This window comes from Lactuca serriola, chromosome 9, assembly GCF_051521515.1.
Source record: "Lactuca serriola cultivar US96UC23 chromosome 9, Lser_US96UC23_V15, whole genome shotgun sequence".
Classification (NCBI taxonomy): domain Eukaryota; kingdom Viridiplantae; phylum Streptophyta; class Magnoliopsida; order Asterales; family Asteraceae; genus Lactuca; species Lactuca serriola.
Window position 1 is genome coordinate 120899307 of NC_136416.1, and position 17119 is coordinate 120916425.

General features: G+C 37.1%; 1 protein-coding gene across 1 annotated transcript; it reads left to right on the forward strand.

Moving 5' to 3' along the window:
- The first annotated feature begins 4272 nt into the window (after positions 1-4272).
- Positions 4273-5654, forward strand: LOC145076066 (uncharacterized). Its single transcript, XM_079022075.1, has 2 exons — positions 4273-4559; positions 4802-5654. The coding sequence occupies exons 1-2, from the start codon at positions 4273-4275 to the stop codon at positions 5652-5654; spliced, it is 1140 nt and encodes a 379-aa protein (XP_078878201.1).
- Positions 5655-17119: the final 11465 nt, after the last annotated feature.

Genomic DNA, 17119 nt, shown 5'->3' on the forward strand with positions numbered 1-17119 from the left:
ATCGGGTCAACATGTTGCAGCATGCTTCTAGGGACATCTTAGCTAGTACATAGTTTTCAAAAATATATTTCCCCTCAAAGCTGCAAGCATGTACCAAGAAAACTTCTTCATCCGCTTTGATTTTGGGTAAAAGCTTCACTACATCTACACAACAAGTGTAAAAATATACAAGGAAAATATTTTTGGATTTTTGTTTGATAAAATGAAAATAACACAAATAAGAAAATCTTTTTTGATATTTTTGAATTTTTCAAAATAAAAAATAAAACAAAAATATTTTGGGTATTTTGGATTTTTTGACATAAAAGTAACAAAAGATAAAACACAAGTATTTTTGTTGTTTTTGATTTTTCTACATAAAAGTAATGAAAAAAAATTAGTACCAAACTAACGAAAATTTGTGGTTAAGCGGAGTGTACCTGATGTCGAAATCAAAGCATGTCAAAGCGCTGAATGTGAATAGTAACCTCTGAATGATGAACCGTCTCCTTCGAATGAACACTCAACACCTCTGAATCAACACATTTGCAACATTTTCCTTTGTCATTCTGTTGAAATACATCCAGGGACAGAATTAGCTTCTATCAATCCCAGTCCATTTATAATTCTTACAAACGACTTTTCATCCAATGGCTTTGTAAAAATATCAGCAAGCTGATCGGTTGTTTTTCCAAAGTGAACTTCGATATTTCCATCTTCCACATGATTCTTGATAAAATAATAACGAAGTGCAATATGCTTTGTTTTCAAATGTTGCACCGGATTGTAACAAATGCATATAGCACTTTGTGAATCACAATCAATGGAATGTTTTTCATGCTTATAGCATAATCATGTAATTGGCTTTGAACCCAAATGAATTTTGAAGTGCAAGTTGCAGCAGCAACATATTCTGCCTCAGCTGTGGAAATCAAAACACATGTTTATTTCTTCGATTTCCAGCTTACAAGCTTCCCATCTAAGACTTGACATCTGCCACTTGTATTTTTTCGATCAAGACTACAACCACCCAAATCAGCATCAGAAAATGCTTGTATAAAAAGCCAGTTTTTGAAGGATACCATAATCCTAATGAAATTGTTCCTTTAAGACATCTAAAATATTCTTCACTACTATTAAATGTGGTTCTTTGGGATTCGATTGATACCTGGCACAATTACAAATAGAAAACATATATCAGGTTGACTTACCGTAAGGTAAAGTAACAAAGTAAGATCAACAGTAGGTTTATCTAACGAAGGGTTGAGCCTTGTTCCAACCTGTTGGATTAGTGTCTAAGCCCGTAACTATATTTGGTATGTACTTGACCTGATTGTGCATGGTCCTTTTGGGTTGCCTTCTCCAAAGCAACTTGACAAGGTAATTTAAGGAGAGAGAGAATATTGTGCTTTATTAATATATTATAATAATAATATATTAAAGGAGAAATCATATTTATTTAATTAATATTGGTCATAAATTAATTAGGAATTAATTTGGTGACTAAAAGAGATTTATTAAATAAAGGGGTATAAACTGTCAAATGCATGATAGTTGAGTTTTGAGTTGGGGAACCTAATGGATTAAGGGGGAACGAAATCATGATGGGGATCCATCATATTTTCATCCAAAGGCCCTAATCTAGAAGGTTCTATGCGCTGCTTGGTGATTAAGCTGTCCATTAGGGTTTAGACTGAAACCCTATCAGCCTGCAAGTATAAATAAGACCCCAGGCTATGGAAATCGGCTACACCTGCTTCTAAGAGAGCCCTAGGGCCAATTTCTAGCATCTCTCACCCTCTCTCATATTGCCTTCTTGCTTGTGGGGTTTGTGAACCATTAGCGGAGTTACAATTGTGACTCTAAGCTCAAGATCAAGAAGATTACAAGGATTCAAGCTACTTGAAAGAGGTAAATCAGTTAGATCTTTTTTCTTTATGATAATTTTGAATTATATATGATAGATCTAGGTTTTTAAGTCTTGGATTCAAAGTATGTACAATAGAGAAACCTAGATCCAAGCATTAGGGTTTGTATGAGCACATATGATTGTTCTTATGCTTAAAACCCATCAGTGGTATCAGAGCCATGATTGGTTTCAATTGTATGTGATGCTTTAACTGTTTGCTTGCTGAAATTCGAATTTTTGTGCTTACTGTTTGATGAACTCGACGAGTTCCATGAGGAACTCGACGAGTTCCAAAGTGGACTCGACGAGTTTTGATGTCAGACAGAAAGATTTTCGGGATTTCTTGTTGTTTTGCATAAGGATAATTACCTAAATTGTTTTAGTCTAATAAAATCCGAATTTTATTACCTTTTTATCAATATCCTCATCAAAACAAAAGATAATTACCAATTGTTTAAATAATAATTTCCTTATTTGATAATACTTGATTATTTGAATTAATTGTTGAATTATCTTGCTAGAAATATTGACTAGGTCAAATATAGATAATTATGAAATTAAATGTTTAATTTAAATTATTTGTTGTTTGATCCCTTATGTTTTGAAAAGTTCAAAACTTGCCCTCAAGTTTTGAAATTTAAATTTTGTGATTAAAAGTTTAATTTGGAATAATTTAAATTTCAAACTTTATATATATATATATATATATATATATATATATATATATATATATGTATATGTATAATTTAAATGCTAGTCTTACCGTTACTAGGCCTCATTCATAAAGCCGGTCTATATTGTGGGTATAAGGTAGCCTATAAAAATGCGCTTAATGGGTGTACACTCACACCCACTGTTTGCTTGACTGTGATGGGTTTTGAGCATTCTAACACTTCCTAAGTGTACATGCAACCCTAATAACCTTGGTTCTATGTTTGTCTAATTATCATGCAAAGTTGATTTCCAAGGCTATGATCCTATCTAGCATACATGGGAACAATTTTAAATTGAATAAAAGATAGAACTACATACCTTGTTGTTGATTTTGACCCTTGAAACCTTGTGAGCCTAGCACCCCAAGTGTGATGCATCAAATGCTTCACACAACACGAAATGCTATGGAGTAAACTTGGAGAGAAAGTATAAAACTCTAAAAAATCGGCTCTAGCCCTCAAGCATGCATGTGTAGTCGATTTTGGGAGAAACATGAACTTTATAATGTGTTGACACATCTAGGGTTACACCATGTAAACCCTAATGTGTCATGACTGTTCATTTCCATGACCCATGGGTTTGTAGAGTTTTTTTGCAAAAATGGGTTGAAAATAAGAACCCTTTGCAAAAATGGGTTGATTCTTATTTCATTTGCAAAAATGGGTTCTTTTTTGTGGCCCCACATAAAAATCAAACGTATTAATATATACTTTTACATTTTGGCCCCTTCAACTCTCATAATAACCGCATAACTTATCTATTATTTACTTTTTATATCTTTAATTTTTTAAGTGTATATTTTAATCTTTATTACATATAATATATAAGTTTATTATTCAAATTACATAATCGGAATTTATGTAAATATCAAATATTTCTTTTTAATCTAATATATATATATATATATATATATATATATATATATAATTTTTATGTCAAATTATTTGTAGAAAAAAACAAAAGCCATTGAATTGTCATTCTTTATCTGCAAAGTAGATGTTTCAGTTGTCACTATCCATATGCAAAAGTAGATGTCTTAATTGTCACTATCCACATCCAAAAGTAAAACTATGAATTGTCATTTTCATCTGAAAATATGTAAGTAAAGTTAAAAAAATAATTATCACTTTGTTCACGTTCAATTCATTTTCTGATGTATATATTGAATTCACCATTTTAGTTTCCATCATCATTTTCATAAACCATAGTTCTCACAAATTTGAAATCCCAACTTTTCTTCTTTAATTCTTCATTCATGTTTGTAACTTCATATACGAATCCTCCTTTGCAACTAAATTGTAAGGTACATACTCTTGTCGAAATTTCAAATATCTAACGTGAAACATTATGTAAAATATGATAATTTATATATTTTATCTTATTGTTTATTTTGCAGTTACAAAAAATGTGGCCTGCAAATACTAGTCTTGTAGATCTTCTTAACAATTATGGAGTATCACAGCCAGTTCAGCCTATTGATTTTGTCACCAACCCCTCTGAGGTACAATTTCCTTTACCTAATGGTGCTAGATGTGAGACAGATAATGACTTTGGGTTTGATGAACCCAACTCCTAATTTAGTGAAGATAGTGTTAGTGAATCATTAAGTGATGTTGGGGATGAGTCTGACGATAATGTGAATGAAACCGATTGTGAGTAAAAGTCCAATTATGAACTTTATGAACGATATTGGAGACGAAGGCGACGATGACATAGTAGATATCCAAGACAAAATTCATTTAGATTTTTGGAACGAATCTGAAAACAAAATAAGGTTAGGAATGTTGTTTGAAAATAAGGATCAGGTAAAAAAGGCAGTAAGAGTTTGGTCGATCAAGCAAAATAGAGAGTTTAAGGTTTGTGAAAGTAAAAGTAGTTTTTGGATAGCAAAGTGTAAAACTCTTGGCGGTGAAAAAGGAAGTTCTAATACTGACCCATATACACTGCATTGTGCATGGTATGTTCGTGCAATGAAAAAGAAAAACCATCATATGTGGAAGATCACACGTTGGGTGGATGCACACAATTGTTTTGGATCTTGTAGAGGCAATGACAACGGAAGTCTAAACTCTGCAACTATAGCCTTCTATGTCATCCACTCAATTGAAAAAGATATTGCTTATCCAGTGAGACATATACAAGAAGATATTAAAATATTCTAAATGTTGATGTCTCTTATTGGAAGGCATGACATGGTAGGAGAAAAGCCATAGAGAACATTTATGGAACTTGGGAAAGTAACTTTGCAGAGTTACCAAAGTACATTGCAACTTTGCAAACTTCAAATCCTAATACCGTCGTGAAATGGTTTCATAATCCAAATGGCTCATCACATGTGGCAACATTTAAGTATATTTTTTGGGCTTTTGGACCTGGAATTAATGCATTTCATCTATATCGACCTGTTATTTCCATTGACGCTTGTCATTTGAGAGGTTCGTACAAGGGTAAAATGCTTATTGCTATTACAAAAGATGCCAACAATAATATATTACCAGTTTCTTATGCCATTGTTGATGAGGAAACTACACACAGTTGGAGTTGGTTTTTGTATCAGTTCAGACATTTTGTTGCTCAAGACAGACAATTGTGTGTTATTTCAGACCGACATCAAGCAATAATTCATGCAATGGAAAATCTAGAGGAATGGAATGAACCATTAGGATGCCATCGATTTTGTCTTCGACACATGAGAAGCAATCTCATGAAAAAGTACAAGAACGTGAGGCTTAAATCATTTTGTTGGGATATTGGAAGCACCACACAAAAAAGAAAGTTTGTGAAGTATAAGAAACAAATCAAAGCAATCAATCTTGAAGCTTGGCAGTATTTAGATCAAATCGATAAAGGTCAATGGTGTCTATTTTATGATGAAAATCGTCGACGGGGGTCGTTAACGACAAATATATCTGAGAGTATGAATAATGCGCTACGAGGAGCAAGACAACTACCTATTAGGGCGTGTATTGATCTTACATTCAATAGAACTGTACAACTTTTTAGAAAACATAGTGATGCTGCAATGAATTGCAATACACCTCTACCATCATGAATGTGGCGTCTCTTTCGTAAACGTGACACTTCTGCACAAAGTCATACTTTAACTGAGTTCAACTATAATGAAGGTGTCTATAGAATTGTCACCAAGTTACGAATAAATGAAAACGGAGGAAATACCCACACTGTCAGTTATTATCAACATACATGCACATGTGGTAAGTGGAAGATGGAAAGATTCCCTTGTTCACATGATCTTGCAGTTTGTCGTTTTAGAGGGGATAACCCTTCTTCCATTATCAATCAGGTTTACACAACTGTGACGTACAAGCAACAATATAATGACGGGTTTTCACCACTTCCTCATGTTGATTATTGGTTAGAGGTTGATTGGAGTATTCAAGCAGATAACTCAAAATGTGCAGTCGGCCGAGGTCAGAGGCGTACACATCGATTTCGTAACGAGATGGATGTTCGCCATCGTGATGAACCTCGTAAATGTGGACTATGCCATCAACCTGGTCATAACAGGAGAAATTGTTCAAATTCTCAACCAAGATTCAATGTGATGTGAACCATGTAACTTTTATTATTCTTGTAATTTTATGTTTAATTTAGTTTTTAGTTCATGTTTAATTTCTTTTGTAGTTGTGTCTTTAATTATCTTGTAATTTCATAACATGTAATATATTCGATATTGGTATCAATTAGAATGTGTTTATTAAAATTTTCTAATGATGTAAATCGCAATAACATAATAGACATATTTCAGTTATATGTTTTTTATATATACAAATTTACATTTGTTGTAAAAAAGCTAAAAAAATAATTCTTTTATAAAAAAAGATATAAAATAAATATAACATATAAGTTGTAGGCTTATTATGAAAGTTGAAGGGGTCAAAATGTAAAATTATATATAAATACGTTGATTTTTATGTGGGGACACAAAAAAACAACCCATTTTTGCAAATGAAATAAAAATCAACCCATTTTTGCAAAAGGTTCCTATTTTCAACCCATTTTTGCAAAAAACTTTGGGTTTGTAACTCCTATGGAGCCTCCATGGAGCATCCAATGGGTTTAACCCAACTTGATTATCCATGGAGCCTCTTAGCCCACTATACAAGATATGGATGATTTACATAATCAACCCATATATTTAATTAGTTATCTTTGGATCACTTAATTAGTTCTAAATTAATTCTTGATCAAACTAATTAAATAATATTATAAATATATTCGAACTTATAATATATTAATGAACCACAAGTGTTATTTCTCTCATTTAGTCTATCCAATTGCATGGTGCCATGCAACCCAAATGGACCATGCCGGGTCGGGTCAAGTACATACCAGAAATAGTTATGGACTTAGATACCTTATCCAACAGTCTCCCACTTGGATAAGTCTAATAACTATAACTGCAAGTATGACTTCTGGAACCGATCGGCAATCGTAGCTCTTTTCAAGGTTTCTCGGAACTGAGAAGATGATGGTACGCTATTTTAGATAAGGGATCATATAATCCTCTGTTCTTAGATATCAGCTGGACAAACACATGGAACATGGTCTTTCTTATTGTCCTGCAGTTTGTTTCCCGATTTCCGATTTGTTTGACATAGAACTTAATTGAACACATCAACTTAGTTCTGACCGGGCCCGGTACATAGGTCAAAACAAAATCAACGAGGGGCCCAGATATCAGCTTCTAATCCAAGAAGGAACAGATAAACTTCGACTCATATGCTTGTTTAACTACTTGTTAAATTACACACAAACGCACATTTTATAACATCGAGTTACCAATGCGGTTTCGCACGTTCAATACATAACTAACTCATAGTTAACAAGTCATATCTCTAGGTTTGAAGACTTATATGATATTACCGTCTCACAATCACTCGAGATAAATTCCATGAAGTGATACCAGCGAGCGTGGGTTGAATCCAATACTCAGAACTTATGAGCACTCATGAGTGTTGAGGCCATGTCCAACATCTTAGACCTCTACAACCAACTCATGACAGTCTTACTTCATATCTACTTCCAACATATGACTGACTGTGGATAATTTGAATAATATGTAAAACAACATAAATATTCTGGAAGTCAAAACATGCAAAAGAAATAATAGTAAACGATTGACAAGGGATAGCAACACTTAACTCATAAATAAACACAACTTTTATTCATCATCAAATGTCAATTACATTTTACAGATTTCAAAATTATCTAACTACTAAGACTAATATCATCCTTCAGCCCTATGCTCCTAGCATGCTGGAGATGCATAACCCTACCCAGTCCCTTCGTGAGGGGATCTGCCAGGTTCTCATCCGATGATACCCGCTTTTCCACGAGGAGTTCTTCTTCTATACGATGTCTGATGAAATGATATTTTCTGTCAATGTGTCTGGATCTCTCATGATCCCTTGGTTCCTTTTCTAAGGCAACTGCACTTTCACTATCACAGAAAGTCTCTATGGGTTTCGATATAGCTGGTACAACTCCAAGGTCTCCAATGAAGTTCTTTAGCCACATAGCCTATTTTCCTACCTCGCTTGCCGCTATATAATCTGATTCGCTAGTTGAATCAGCCACTGTCTCCTGCTTGGAACTTTTCCAAGATATTGCTCCTTCGTTTAAGGTAAAGACCCAGCCCGACTAAGAGCGGAAGTTATCCCTATCATTCTGGAAGCTAGCATCACTATACCCTACAACTCTCAAGTCATCACTCCCACCAAGGGTAAGGACCTAATCCTTAGTCCTCCACAGGTACTTGAGAATGTTCTTTACCGCTGTCCAGTGAGCCTTACCAGGGTTCCCTTGATACCTGCTAACTGCTCAAAGCAAAGGCAACATCAGGACAAGTACAGGTCATAGCATACATGATCGAGCCTACTATTGAAGCATAAGGTACCCGACTCATTTCTGCTATCTCATCCTCAGTACTCGGGCTCTGAGTCTTACTCAATCTAGTGTTACTCTGGATAGGTAACACGCCTTTCTTGGAATCTTGCATGTTGAATCTCTTCAGCACCTTATCCAAGTATGTACTCTGACTAAGTCCAATTAGTCTTTTACTCCGGTCTCTCAAGATCCTTATCCCTAGAATATAGGCAACTTCTCCTAGGTCCTTCATAGCGAAACACTTCCCAAGCCAGGACTTAACTTCCTGCAGAGTTGGGATGTCATTTCCTATGAGTAGTATGTCATCCACGTATAGTACCAAAAAGCTAACTATACTCCCACTGGCCTTGACATATACACAAGATTCATCTTCATTCCTTGAAAAACCAAACTCTTTGACCTTCTCATCAAAGCAAAGATTCCATCTGCGAGGTGCTTGCTTTAATCCATAGATGGATTTCTCAAGCTTACACACTCTATTAGGGTACTCTTTGCTGGCAAAACCCTTTGGTTGATTCATGTAAACATCCTTAGTCAACTTTCCATTAAGGAAAGCGGTTTTGACATCCATTTGCCATATTTCATAGTCATGAAATGCAACTATCGCTAACAATACCCTAATAGAATTAATCTTGGCTACTGGTGAAAAGGTCTCATCATAATCAACTCCTGGAGTTTGAGAAAAGCCCTTTGCAACCAATCGTGCCTTATAAGTGTGTACATTACCATCCATATCGGTCTTCTTCTTGAAGATCCATTTGCACCCAACTGTCTTACGACCTGGCACATTGTCAACCAAGTCCCAGACCTGATTGTCATACATGGATTGAATCTCGCTATCCATTTCCTCTTTCCATTTAGCAGACTCGGGGCCTGCCGTGGCTTCCGCATAGCTGTTAGGTTCATCTAGACTTACCAGTGTCCCATCACTGATAAGGGTCTCACCTTCCGCAGTAATATGGAAACCATAGTAATGCTCAGGTACATTCCTAACCCTTGTAGAACGCCTCAGAGGTACAATTGGAGGTATAATTGGATCAACAGGAGGTTCCCCCTCAAGTTGATTGCCAGGGTTTGAGGTTCCTTCACCACTTGACTCTTGAAGTTCTTCAAGGTCAATTAGCCTCCCACTGTCTCCTTGGCTTATGAACTCTCTCTCTCTCTCTCTCTCTCTCTCTCTCTGTCTCTCTCTCTCTCTCTCAAGACAGCCCTCCTTGCTACAAAGACCACATTTTCACTAGGTCTGTAGAAGATGTAACCAAAGGATTTTTGTGGGTAGCCGATGAAAATACGCCTCTCACTTCGAGGTTCGAGCTTGTCATGAGTCTCGCGTCTCACGAAAGCCTCGCAACCCCAAACCTTGATGTGGGCTAGACTAGGAACTTTTCCAGTCCACATCTCATGAGGTGTTTTGGAAACCTTCTTTGTAGGGACCAGATTAAGGATATGGGTGGCAGTCTCTAAGGCATACCCCCAAAATGAGATTGGTAGTGTAGCTCGACTCATCATGGAATGAACCATGTCCAACAAGGTTCGATTACGCCTCTCATCTACACCATTCAACTGTGGTGTTCTGGGAGGTGTCAATTGTGAGACAACCCCAAATTCCCTTAGATAGTCGAGGAACTAAGTACTAAGATACTCACCACCACGATCGGATCGAAGCATCTTAATGTTCCTGCCCAATTGATTCTCGACTTCCGGTTTAAACTCTTTAAACCTTTCAAAAGTCTCTGACTTATGCTTGATTAAGTAGACATATCCATATCAACTATAATCATCTGTAAAAGTCACATAATAACGATTAGCATCCCTTGTGGCAGTTTTGAAGGGTCCACATACATCTGTGTGTACAAGATCCAACAAACCTTCACCCCTCTCACAAGAACCAGTGAAGGGTGACTTTGTCATTTTTCCAAGTAAGCATGATTCACAACTATCATCTCACTTTAGGTCAAATGATTCCAAAACTGCATCCTTTTGGAGTTGGCCTATGCGTTTCTTGCTTATATGTCCAAGACGACAATGCCATAATGATGCTTTATCCAAGTTATTATCATTAGTAGAATCAATACACAATACATTATTTCCAAAATTATCTACAACAGACACAGCTTCATACACACCATCACAAGGTAATGCTTTAAAATAAAGCACATTATTAAAGAAAACATTTATTCCACCAATTTCATTATCAAATGAAAAGGTAAAACCTTGTTTATACAAAGCATGAAAGGGAATAACATTTCTTGCCATTTCTGGAGAAAAACAACATTTATTCAAATCTAAAGTAAATCCACTACTAAGCAAAAAAGTATAAACTCCAATCTTGGTGACAGGTGAAACTTTCGTATTCCCCATGATCAAGTTTGTCTTTCCATGCTCCACATTCTCACTTTTTCTTAGTCTCTACAATTCAGAACAAATATGAATACCGCAACCGGTATCAAGGACCCAAGAGTTAGAATAGAGTGAATTATTAGATGAGATAGTGTAAATACCTACATGGTTGGGTTTAACTTTCCCATCCTTCAAATCTTGCTGGTACTTTGGACAGTTACGCTTCTAGTGTGACTTTTCGTGGCAGTAGAAGCATTCAACCTCTTTGGGATCAGAAGAAGGTGTAACGAAAGCTTTCTTGGTTCCACTAGAAGAGGAGCCATCAAGGGTCTTACCCTTGGTACCCTTCGGAGGGTTCTTTCTTTTCTTCCCTCTACCTTTCTCGATTGCCAGGACAGGTGCTGAGTTTGGAGTAGTAGTAGGAGTGGTCACAACGGACTTACCTTTAAGACTTGATTCTGCGGTCTTTAGGAGTCCCTAAAGTTTGCTAAGTGTAACTTCCTCCTTATTCATGTGGTATGTCATGCGGAATTGATCATAACATGAAGGTAAGGAGTGAAAAATAATATCTATTGCTAACTCCTGAGGGAAGTTCACATTCAACTTCATCAATCGATCCACATACCTTTGCATTTTCTGCATGTGGCTTGTGATGGGTTCACCATCTTTCATTCGGGTTGTGATCATAGAGGAGATGATTTCATATCGCTCTTGACGAGCACTCTGATGGTAGCGGTCTATCAAATCCTGATGCATCTCAAAAGGGTAGTAGTCCTCATAGGACTTTTGGAGCTCGGCTGACATGGTGGCCATCATCATGCATGCCACTTTTGTAGCATCTCTTTCATGAACCTCATATTCAGCAAGCTCCTTAGGAGTAGCAGTTGTCTCAGGCACCTTGAGCTCCTTGTCAAGAACATATTCCTTGTTCTCGTAACGAGTGACCATCTTGATGTTTCTGATCCAGTCAGTAAAGTTGGATCAATCAAAGATGACTCTCCCACAAAGGTTCATGAGAGAGAAGGAGCCAGTGGGGTTTGAGCCAGGAGTAGCATTGTTGCAAGACATCTGAAAAGAAGAAAATAAGTTTAGTTTAGATATAGGGATAGTCCTTAATACAACACCCAAATGTAATATAAGGCTAGGATCCAATCACAATATATTATAACCTAGAAGAGGGATGTCGTAATCCAAGTTATAACATATTTGAAAGGTATGTGAATGACGATTCACCAATTTCCACCATGAAAACGAAACATAAATTATTAGGTTTTATTTGGCTTTAAGAAATTCCTAGATTCTTTGAGATTCATTGAACTTTTCAATGACATGTTTCAATCTCGAGTGTGCCCTTCATGTTTTGTGAGTGGGATACCGAGGATCACAAAACAAGGTGTGAAGTAACCATGCAAATTACTTGGTACCCATAATGTTTTTCACTTAATCGTTGTGCCGGTAAACCACACGCGCTCCTTCCAACCTCATGAAAAACCTTAAGTCATCCTTTGCCTTCCTTGTTAAGTCTAAGTTAGTGTGCCGGTAAACCACACACACTCCACCAACAACTTAAACAAGGTGCAAAGTGTAATTTCATGGATTAGCACCTTATTCACATTTTCCTAATGTAACATCCCGGAATAGCAAAGAGTATAGTTGAAGGGCTAAAAGAGTAAAATTGGAAGGGGAACTCGGCGAGTTCATGGGTGGACTCGGCGAGTAGAGTCGCGACTTGGTCGCTTGTTAAGTGGCCGACTTGGCGAGTCAGTAAGGTGGACCCGGCGAGTAGGCGCTGAGTGGAGAAAACCCTAATTCTCGGGGTTGAGCCCTATATAAAGAACATAACATTCATTCCCCCAGCCTCTTTACTCATCCTCAAGTCCAGAAACCCTTAGCCTTCATGTGTGAGTGATCATATGGCATTGGGAAGCTTGGAGAAGCAATTGTTGAGGAAATCTTGAAGGGTAGGAGGCTTGGAGCAAGGGGCTTTGCTTGGATTCGAGTTCCATTGCAGTTGGGGCGTTCTTTTGAGTGGAGGAGTTCGTGTCGGAGTTTGGAGTAGTGGGATTTTATCCTTTCAGCCGGCAGTTTCGAGGTGAGTTATCCTCACTATATCAACAGGGTCTAAGGCACCAAGGCCAGCCCTTATCAGATTGAGATCTGGGTAGTTGTTGTTATGTTACTGCTTTGATACGTTTGCATCCTGAGAGCTAGGATGGTATATGTTAGAGACCTGATTGAGTTCGGTATCTTGAGAGATAGGGATATGCTATGCTAGTGACCTGTTAGGTCGGTATCCTGGTTAGGATGATGATATGTTATGTGATCTGTTTGATCTTCTTGTTGACTGTGAATTGATATATGATTGTATGTATATGTGCACATGGTTGTTTGGACTGGAGTTGGGTTGAGGCGGGTCCTGCTTTGTGTTGTAGGCCAAGATACCCAAGGCGGACCGGTTGTTCCGAAGGCCCAGCGAGCGGTCCGGATAGGCTGTAGGCCCCAAGAGGGCGGACCAGACGTGCTGAGGCTCGGAGAGTGGACTAGGCCGACTGAAGGCCCGGTGTGGGCGGACCAGTCATATTGTAGACTCAGAGAGTGGACGAGGTGGATTGAAGGCCCGGTGCGGCCGGACCAATCACACTGCAGACTCGATGTATGTGGTTAGATTCGGAGAGTGGACAAGGTGGAATGAAGGCCCGATGCGGGCGGACCAATCACACTGCAGACTTGATGTATGTGGTTAGATTCGGAGAGTGGACCAGGTGGATTCAAGGCCCGGTGCGGGCGGACCAATCACACTGTAGACTCAAGGTTTATGGCTAGACTCAGAGGGTGGACCAGGTGGACTGTAGGCCGGTGCGGCGGACCAGTCACACAGTAGACCCGAAGTGCATGGCTGTTCTTTGATCAGATATGTTGTGGCATGTATGCGTATATGGTATAAGTGGTTGGTATTTTGGGGATATCTCACTAAGCTTTCGGGCTTACAGTTGTGGTTTTATGTATTTCAGGTTCTTTAGGAGACCGTGGCAAGGCGAAGGCGTGATCGTACTGCTCCTCATGATTTTGTAGTAATGTGATTCTGGGAATATGTTAAATGTTTTGTATTGAAAACCTTTTTGTAAAGATTTAATGGAATCGAGTTGTTTTTTGAAAAATTTAAAATTTGTTGTATTTTTTGGTCGTTACAAGTTGGTATCAGAGCCTTGGTTCGAGTGAATTGGAGAAACACTCGTGTGACTCCAGTCTCAAATCGAGGAGAGTTTTCAAAAGAGAGTTTAAAATGGTTTTCAAAATGAGTAAAGGAGGACGCGGAGGTACGATCAGCCGGAGCCAGTAAGTAACCCCAAAATACCATGCATGTTATTTGTTTTTGAGCTTTGATAGAACAACATGCTAGTGTTAGGCTACGGATCTTCAGGATTTCTTGATAATGTTGCCTGATTTGTGATGCCTGTAGCCTAGGGTTTCCTTGTGGGAGATTTTCAGAGTTCCTCTAGTGGTGAGGGTTGAGAGTTATTATGCATGTTTTCACTAGGGTGTTGTGGTAGTACTGTTGGGTTTTGAGCAATCTAACACTTCCTAAGTGTGCATGCAACCCTAATAAATCTTGGATCTATGTTTGTCTAAATACATGCAAAATAATAATTTTCCAAGGTTCATAACCTATCTAACATGGCATGGGGTACTTTTAAACATAAAAGAATTAGATGAGATTACATACCTTTTGATGATGAGTTCAATTCCTAAGGAGTTTGAGGGCCAAGCACCAATAGTGTGAATGCCTCAAATGGAATCACAAATCACCACAAACTCATGGAAAACTTTGAGAGAGTATACACACTTGTATTTTCGACCACACACAAGCACACACACACACACTAGTTCACTAGTTCCTCACTAGTGGCCATTTCGTGCAACATAAGCATGCTTATATAGTGTACATGATTAGGGTGAAACCCTAATAACCCATGACCTTTCCTTTCCAAGGATCCATGGGTTAAAAGCTCCATGGATCATCCATGGACTTCCATCCAAGCCTAGCCCATTAACAAATGAGTGTTAGCCCACACCATATAAAACCAATAGCCCATAATCTAATTAGTCTTCCTTTTAATCTCTAAATTAATTCATAATTAATTTAAGACTAATACTAATTAAATAACATAACTTCATATTAATATATTATAACTTACAATATATTAATAAACATATGTGTATAACTCTCATAAAATTATCCATAAATAGTTTGGATGAAATGCAACCCAAATGGACCATGCCGGGTCAGGTCAAGTATATACCAAATAAGTTATGGACTTAGACACCTTATCCAACAGACTCCCACTTTGATAAGTCTAATAACTATATTTGCATATGTTACTTCACGAACCAACCAGCAATCGTAGCTCTCGAAAACTCTGTTGAACTATGAAGCGCCATTTTAGATAAGTGATCATATAATCCTCTGTTCTCATGATATCAGCCGGACAAATACATGGAACAACGTTGTACTTATTGTCCAGCAGTTTGTTTCCCGATTTCTGATTTGTTTGACAAAGAACTTAATTGAACACATCAATTTAGTTCTGACCGGCCGATACATAGGTCACAACAAAATCATCGAGGGTCCCAGATATCGCTTCTATTTCTAGAAGGAACAGATAAACTTCGACTCATATGCTTGTTCTACTACTTGTTGAATTGTAAACAAAGGCACGTTTTATAACATCAAGTTACTGATGCGTTTACGTGCAATCAATGCACAACCAAATCATAGGTAACAACTCATATCTCTAGGTTTGAAGATTTATATGATATTACCGTCTCACGATCACTCGAGATAAATTCCATGAAGTGATACAAGTGAGCGTGGGTTTATTCCAATACTCATAACTTATGAGCACTCATGAATGTTGTAGCAACCATTGCTATGACTAAACCCATTTAGCCATCTACAAACTCGATTCATGACAGTCTTGATTCATACCTACTTCTAACATATGAACGACTGTGGAGTGTTTAAATAACTTAGTCATTTGGAAAGAATAACCTAGCTATTTTGGAAGTCAAAACATGCAAAGTGAAACACAATAATAATCGAATCCAATATGGTCTCAGAACCCTTTTGAATATAAATAGAACCACCTTTTATTTATCACCATATTGATTACACATTATTCATTGTATAATGTTTCAAACAATCAACTTAAGACTTGAATAAAAAACAACAGTCGTCCCATGCTCCTAGCATGTACACTTTGTTTTTCTAAACAATAATTATGCCATACTCCAAGTATGCACATTATGTTTGTCTATGATCCTTACATTGTGATGTAGATCAATTGAACATGATTCCATTGATACTCATTTCACAATCCCAAATCCAAATCCTTATTGTAAATGTGAGAATCCCCGATTCCTATCATTTACCAAAAAATCTGTTAGATTTTAAACTTTTATGCAATGTTCCTCTTGTAATGATTATGCACAAAGTCACCAAAACCTTGTCACCAGTCATTACAGAGTATTCCAAAGAAGGTCAACTTCTACGGAACGGAATTCTCATATTCAAAGTACATTTCTTTGAACATCCTTCTTGCATTAAGGTTTTCTAATCTTACATAGATTGAATAACTTCCACCTATGGAGACATTTCCATAGTCCCATTTTGACTATCACTTCCGAACAAGAGTTACTTCTTTGCAGAATATGTCAATATGGTCCTTTCCGACAACTTACATCATACTTCCAACTGTCCCTGAGCAACCAATCTTTGGCGAACCTCAAATTGTCCTCGACAATTGATTAATCACTTTCGTCATATCCAGTTCTAGACTTTTCCCTTCTCAATGCCTTAAGCATTTGGAAAATTTAGAAAAGATGAATATTATAGCACATGCAATCGATCCTATATCCGAAGCATATGGGACACGATTCATGATGTTTGACATAAAGACATGATACTAGACCAGTCTTTTGCTACAATATTTTTTATTTGCCATGTTTTCAAAATTTAACTATGAAGAGGGATGCCATAATCATAATCAAATTTTGAAAACGCAATATATATAGAATTTCCTTAAGTCGAACCATTCAGACATAAAATTCATATATATGTCCTTGACTAAAGATGATTAAAATCTCAATCTAAGCTTTAGAATTGAAACGAAGTATAATTTCCTCTCCCTTAATTATAGCAAAACAACTTTTTAACCCCTGCAACTTCATGAATTGAAACTTTGTTTTGTATAATTAACATTGCTAACT